Source organism: Lactuca saligna, chromosome 9 (assembly GCF_052625555.1).
Source record: "Lactuca saligna cultivar CGN05327 chromosome 9, ASM5262555v1, whole genome shotgun sequence".
Classification (NCBI taxonomy): domain Eukaryota; kingdom Viridiplantae; phylum Streptophyta; class Magnoliopsida; order Asterales; family Asteraceae; genus Lactuca; species Lactuca saligna.
Window position 1 is genome coordinate 148,496,260 of NC_136425.1, and position 7,314 is coordinate 148,503,573.

Genomic DNA, 7,314 nt, shown 5'->3' on the forward strand with positions numbered 1-7,314 from the left:
TATTTAATTAACAAGAGGCAAAGAAAGTGATTGTAGCGAGAGTTGTCCAACAATTTTACAAGATTTTAATTATTCAAGTGTTTTGACAGCCAATTTTGACTCCAATAAATTAATAGATAGATTTCAATAGACAAAAATAATAAAACTTTCATCTTATATATAGTTATTTATACATTCTTATATAGAGTTATTTGTATAACGGAATGTAAATTCACAAAGTGAATCAATACCTCATTCCCTAACTACAGCTTTAAGTGTAATTACAAACAAATCAATGAAGTGGAAAACGAATGATTATAACAAAAAATAAAACTTGATTATACTTTTATGGTTAATTTTACCTAAGGTAAAAAATTTCAATAGAAATTGGCAAATCCAGAAAGAAACGAAAGGGGAGAGGAAAAGGGATGGTTTTGTTTGCAGCTCAAGCAATCTTCCCCCTTTCTTTTTCATTTCTTTTTTCTTAATTTTATGCTAATCTTTCGTGGGTATATGTATAAGAACTCTAGATCCACATTGCATGTGTATAATTCCTCCTTTATATGATGATTACTCTAAAAATGGATCGAATCAAACTGAACAAAATTAAGCAGTGTCAATCAGAAAAGAGTTAATATCATAAATAGATAACAAACTATTTGTTTTTTTGTTTTTTACAAAACACCAATGTTTTAAACAATTGTACTAGGAGAAGGTAAGCGGTTTGAACTTTTAAAATAAGAGTATTTTGTGAACAAAATGTTCCATTTGCTTACCTTCTAATAATCTTTTGTAAAACAATGTTGTTTTTTATCATGTCAAATACTTCATTACCCATTTGTGACATTAACCCTCAAAAAATTCTCACGGATTTGATTAGGTTCATACTCGATAAACTCAAGCTCAACACTAATTACCTTAAAGTTTTATGTTACATTAAAATGTACATTTGAAAAAAAAAAGTACAAGATGAATACGAACTATAGACATGTTAAATACAAGTTTCCATTCAAAATCAGCAAAAATAATGCCACGTGGCGATGTTCATAGTCTTAATATCCGAGTTAATTTGTAAACCTGAGCACTTCTACTTGGCAATGGTACTTCTAAGCAGTTACGCATTCCATCAACCCTGCAACACAACATAAATACAACATTAGCCCCTGTGGTATGTCAAAAATTATAGATGTAGTCTTATATGTTTGAATAAATTACACGAATGGTCCCTATGGTTTGGGGTAATTTGCGTGATTGACCCCTAACTTATTTTTTTTAACTCGGAAGGTCCCTATTGTTTGTTTTTGTTACGCGCTTGGTCCCTACTGTTTATTTTTGTTATGTACTTGGTTCTTATCTTAACTAAAAATACTATTATTTAAATAGGAAAAAATGTTAGGGTAGGTAAGGTAAGGTGAATGGGTGGGGTTAGGATTGTGTTTATTTAAATAAATTTATTAAATCAAAGGCAAAATAGTCTTTTTAGGTAAGACAGGGACCAAGCGCGTAACAAAAACAAACAATAGGGACCTTTCGAGTTAAAAAAATAAGTTAGGGACCAAAAGCGCAAATTACACTAAACCATAGGGACCATTCGTGTAATTTACTCTATATGTTTAGTTTGTTGCATAGATGCTCCCTAAAGTGCATTTTTATTGCATGTTTGATCCCAGGCTATAAAAACGCTCCCTTGAATTTAAGCACATGACAAATTGAGGGCAAAATAGTCATTTTACATAGCCAAAAAAATGTCATTCGCTTACCTTCTACTTATGGTTTTCCGAACGTTCTCATCAGGCCCTATTGATCCTTGACCACTGTACTTTTTTTCATCAGTATTCAGAATAACCTGTCACATAAAAAAAAAAAAATCACAATAACATTAACAAACAGTGAAAAAAAAAAAAAAAAAAAAAAGTAGCTTACCTGATACTCTCCAGCTTCTTCAACGCCTACATTGTATTTTTCATACGAATTTGTGGGATGAAAGTTGAAAATAAAGAGAAATGGACCACGTAAATATGATATCACCTGTTTTCAATGTAAGAATACGGTTTAATATCCTATATTGAATTATTGATAGTGATATAACTTGAAATTATTAAAACATAAACAAAATCGCCTCACCATATTAGTGTCATTGATATGATGAATATTTGGAAGCCATCTTGAAACTATTCTTTCTGAATTTTCCAAGTTCATCATGTCCTATAAAAGAAATGAGCGAGAAAAATAATTTGTAAAATATAGGCTTGTTTATTCCATTACATTCTAATGGAATAAACTACCAAACACTACCTTAAAATTTAGTTGAAGAGAAAAAGTTACCTTATCGAAAGAAAGCAAATCTTGATGAACACCTTCTTTAGCAAGTAAATCCCAATTTCGATTAGCAAGTGAGAAGGAAAAATCATTACTCGACATTGGAAATTCCACCCTCTATCAAAATATAATCACAACCATTATTATAAATTTTCATTTTCTAGGGTTTTTGAACTGATTTAAAATAATAAATAAATAAATAAAATAATCTAACCTTCGGATGCCCAAATTCATTCCCCATAAAGTTTAGATAAGCACGACCACCAATTGTGTACGTAATTAACCTAATCATCTAAATAACAACACGTGTAACCATCAAAACATACATTATTAATTACCCCATTTTCCTCTTTTTTCTTTTTTCTTTTTTCTTTTCTTTTTTTTTTACAGTTTCTAATTACTAAACTAACCTTATGAAGAGAACAGCCTCTAAGTAACGACTTATTCATAACCGATGATTGACCATATAATATTTCAGCAAAAGATCGCCCTCCGGATATCGACTGCAAAAAAAGAAATTATAAGAATTTAAAAAAAAAAAAAAAAGGCGAATGACAAAGAAATTGAAGGAAATTTATAAGTTATAAATTTACCTGATTGTGGTTTTCAGCATATAAAAGCATCTTATCTGGATTTTTACTAATCTCAACAAGGGTGTTCACAATCTGAAAACGAGATTCAAATTTAATAAAAAAAGTGAACGAAATCTCTAGAAGTTATAAAAGGTAGAAATAGGTTATAAATGCGAACCTTACTCATACTCCAATTAGAGTCTTTAACATTTTCAAGAAACGATAACCACATCTCTGAAGCACGAGGGTTTACAAAGTAATCGAACCCTAATCCACCTTGAGAAGTAGGCTCACATAACCCAGGATAAAGCGTAGCCTAAAAAATCGATCAAAAAATTTATGTTTTTTTTTTTTGTAACCAATATCCATAAAACATGAAACGTGTTACTTACATCTTCCGCTATGGTTATTATTTTAGGATGAAGAGTATGCAAAATTTCGTTTGCCAATATGAGGTATAATATCGCGTCCCTATCAACATATTGATTATAAAACCTAAAACAATCGAAACAAAAAATTAGCCAACCAAATAAATATTATAAGAACACTAAACTTATATCATTATAAAAAATAAAAAAGTTAAAAACATTAGGGTAATGGATACTTACTCCTCCATATCACCCGTAAATGAGGCAAAACCGTTGTGTGTATACATCATTGAAGCAAGAGAATGAAAATTGAAACCATCAACATTGTACTCTACAACCCACCTACAAAATGTTATAATTTATATACACGTTAAGGCATTTGTTGTTTATGTATTAAGTAAAAAAGAAATCGTGTACAAATTAAAATCCATTAATACTTGACTATTACCAATTTAGATTCGAGAGCAGAAAATGAAGAACATCAAGATCTTGATATTTGAACATTCTTGTACCCCAAAACTTATGTTGTCCTCGCTTACCTAATGAATTAACAAAATATCGATATATAAAGATGAGTATGTAATAAATTCCCATTATCCAAAAGGTTTACACGTGTTACCAGTGTGAAAATAGCAATCATTTGATCCATCAAAGAGAGACAATCCAACCATTTCATCAGCAGCCGAGTAAGAATGAACAATGTCCATGAACACAAGCAATCCAAGTCCTAGTTCATAATAAAGATTAAAATTAAATTTAAAAAAAAAAAAAAAAAAAAAAAAAAAAAAAAAAAAAAGTCTAGAATTAATTCTAATGTTTTATCACCATGTGCTTCATCAACAAGGCGCTTGAAATCTTCGGGTGTCCCATATCGACTACTGACTGCAAACATATTCGTTACCTATATTGACACTAGTAGTTGAAATATTTCGATAGCTTTATATAATTGAAAATTTTAAAAAGTTAAATGGAAATACAAAAAAAAAAAAGATAAGTAGAAAATGAAACTCACTCTGTATCCAACTGTGAAATAGTCTTTATGTTCGGGAATCCCAATTAATTGTATTGCATTGTATCCGGCTTCTTTAACATAAGGGAGAACCTTCTCAATGAACTCATTGAAGGAGGCAATCTTTGAGTCAGAACCACTAATACCAACATGTGTTTCATATATACGCAAAGACTTTGAAACTTTTGGTTTCTTATGTTTCCATTTATATGCATCTTCAGGAGGAGGTTCCCAATGTATTGCGTAACCTTGATTTCCTTCCACCTCTAAATATATCAAGAAACACAACCATTTATTCCTAGTTTGTTATGCAGGACACGACACGACAGAACAGAACAGAATAGGTTGTACTGTTTGACATGCATTGGACTAGGACTGACAGTAACGTCGATAAGACAAAAAAATATTTATTGTCCCACACAAAAAAGTGGAACAATATTATAATAAGGAAGAAATGGAAAGCAAATTGCTATTTCTTGCATTTAGCCCAAAGGTATACAATACCTGGATTAACATAAGTAGCCCAAGCTGGAATCCGTTCTAAAGGCCCATTAGGGGTATTAAGATAAACCCTATACTTGCTTCCATGAGGTATAGCAGGAGTATACTTTTTCTCCCAAGATTTTCTTCCTTTACGTGTCTCAATCCAATATGCAATAGGTGGTTTTTTAGCGCGAAATTTGGCTTTTGAAACAGGATCATCAATCACATTAAAGATATCATACTCTTTTCCACTATCGATCACATCGTAACATGGCAAATTACTAGGAGGATCATCTTTATGTTCTTCCTTCCACTTCTTGTATCTAGTTTCCGCATCTGGTATTTCTTCTAATTCCTCTTCCGTTTGAGGCCCATTTGGCCCAAAAATTTCTTCGTATAACTTTGCGATGATTTCGAATCGGGATTTTATGAACCGATCTTCACCGGGTTCCCAGTATTCGTCGTTTGCTTTTTGGAAAATTTCTTCGGCTGTGACACCCGTGTCGCCTTTGTCGTAATCATCGGTGTAATTGTATTGTTGGAAGTAGAGTTCGTCTGGTTGTTCTTCGTCTCTTACTTTGTCTTCAAGGATGACAAACCAGTAGCCGTAATCATCGTGACCAAAATGCCCCTCGCGTGCGGAGTTTTCTGTTGGTGACCAGTCGTTGAAATCTCCGACAATTGCACAGTAGCGTGCGCCTGATTTGATTTCAAAAATTAGAAGAAGAAACGATTGAATTTGGATTATTGTGTTGATATGATGCAAAACCTGGAGCCCATTCCATGAAATCCACTCGATGTTGTAAGTTGCGATGCATTCCTAACAATTCGAATCTAGTGGGAAGAATATAAGAGAATCAATTAAGAAAATGAAGTAAAGAAATCTTCCATAACTGAGGAAAGATAAGTAATTTTGTAGGTTTCTCAATACGATGTATAGAAAGATGAAAAACAAAGATTAAGCAATGTAAGAGTAACCCAGAAGCCATGTCTCTGAAATCAATGTGGCGTTTCAAGATCTCGTCTTTTAGGTCCTTATATGATTTGTATCTGTGATTCATAACATATATAACCAAATTAAAATATTGACCAAAAATCAAGAACAAAATCTTAAGAACGGACTTGTTTTACACTAATTAACGAAAAACCTCAACTGAAAGCATAGGTAAAAACAAGAAAAGGACTGAAATTTTACATAACATTTTAAAGTTTTCACACAATCAAGAAGCGAAATTAGTTTGAAATTTTCAGGGGTAATTCTTTACATACCTTTCACGGAGGTAAAGTGCGAAACCTTTGTGTGTAATTCCAGATTTTGAGAGAAACCCAACAGGGTCGATTCCTTTTTCGCCGGATTCTGAGTTCTTGGACTGCCGCTGCCGCTGTTTCGGCGGAGGCGGAGGCGGCTGCCCGGGAGATATTGAACACCTCCATTTCTTGGAAGGAAATACGACGGCTCGCCGGTGATTGATTCTCGGATTACTAGGAGAGCAGTCGTTTGATGGCGGGAGACGAAATAAAGTGAGCAGTGAGAGTGATGAAGTCATTAGATAAGAGCGAAAGGGAGGGAGGAATTGGGGTTTTGGGTTTAACAGACAACGTTATGACCAGGAAATATATGCCCGTTAACTATAAGTTTGTTACAATTATACTCTTTAACTTACGTATAGTTACAAAAAACTGCCAAACTACAGAGTAATTACAATATACCCCCTTGAATAATATCTTTTTCTTTATTAAAAAGTATCCCTTACATCTAACAAATTTCTAAATTATACGAATGGTCCTTTATGGTTTGGGGTAATTTGTATGTTAGGTCTTTAACTTTTTTTTTTTAACTCGGAAAGTCCATAGTATTTGTTTTTGTTACGCGTTTGGTCGGTACTGTTAGTTTTTGTTACGCGTTTGGTCTCTATCTTACCTAAAAAGATTATTATTTAAATAAGAAAAAATTGTGAGGTAGGTAAGATAAGATAAGATAAGAAGTGGAGTTGAGGGTGTTTATTTAAATAAATTAAAAAATCAAGGGAAAATAGTCTTTTTAGATAAAATAAGGACCAAACGCATAACAAAAATAAATAGTAAGGACCTTTCCGAGTTGAAAAAACAAGTTATGGACCAAACGTGCAAATTACTTAAAATATAGGTACCACTAGTGTAAATTACTCTTTTAGATTAATAATGTGATATCAAGGGGTGTGCACTAATCATCCATGAAACTGGAAAAACCGGATCATATTCGACTAGAGTATAACCAAATTTGTTAAATTTATGGGTGTTTGGCTAAGTTTATTAAGGGCTTATCTTTCGAACTTATTTTTTATACTCATTTTTTCTAGCTTATTTTTCATGAGATCGGTCTATTTTCTTAGTGTAAGTCATAATAAACTCTTAAGTTGTAAAATAAGTCTAGAAAAAATAGGTTTATAAAAAATAAGCTCGAAAAATAAGCCCTTAATAAACTTAATCAAACAACCCCTTTACATCGGTTCTAGTAACCATTTAAAAACAACAATCAAGAAATTTAACCACTGCTCCTTTTTTTTCTCTCATTCACGTCTCTCTCTCCCTAATTCTCCTTTCT

At 32.3% G+C, this 7,314-nt stretch overlaps 1 protein-coding gene across 1 annotated transcript; it reads right to left on the bottom strand.

Moving 5' to 3' along the window:
- Positions 1-892: 892 nt before the first annotated feature.
- On the bottom strand, positions 893-6,327 carry EMB2729 (Alpha amylase family protein). Its single transcript, XM_078975456.1, has 19 exons — positions 6,000-6,327; positions 5,709-5,780; positions 5,500-5,564; positions 4,752-5,429; positions 4,251-4,513; positions 4,064-4,139; positions 3,858-3,965; positions 3,687-3,777; positions 3,479-3,580; positions 3,263-3,365; positions 3,049-3,186; positions 2,892-2,963; positions 2,709-2,801; positions 2,513-2,590; positions 2,305-2,415; positions 2,104-2,184; positions 1,903-2,007; positions 1,740-1,825; positions 893-1,111 (listed from the first exon to the last, which is right to left on the bottom strand). The coding sequence occupies exons 1-19, from the start codon at positions 6,275-6,277 to the stop codon at positions 1,024-1,026; spliced, it is 2,688 nt and encodes an 895-aa protein (XP_078831582.1). The 5' UTR covers positions 6,278-6,327; the 3' UTR covers positions 893-1,023.
- Between the last annotated feature and the right edge of the window lie 987 nt (positions 6,328-7,314).

Coding starts and splice junctions, on each gene's coding strand:
- EMB2729 (XM_078975456.1), bottom strand. CDS start 6,277: ATGACTTCATCACTCTCACTGCTCACTTTATTTCGTCTCCCGCCATCA. Junction 5,565..5,708: donor TTCAGAGACATGGCTTCTGG/GTTACTCTTACA, acceptor TCTTCCCACTAG/ATTCGAATTGTTAGGAATGC. Junction 2,964..3,048: donor CTAATTGGAGTATGAGTAAG/GTTCGCATTTAT, acceptor TCTCGTTTTCAG/ATTGTGAACACCCTTGTTGA.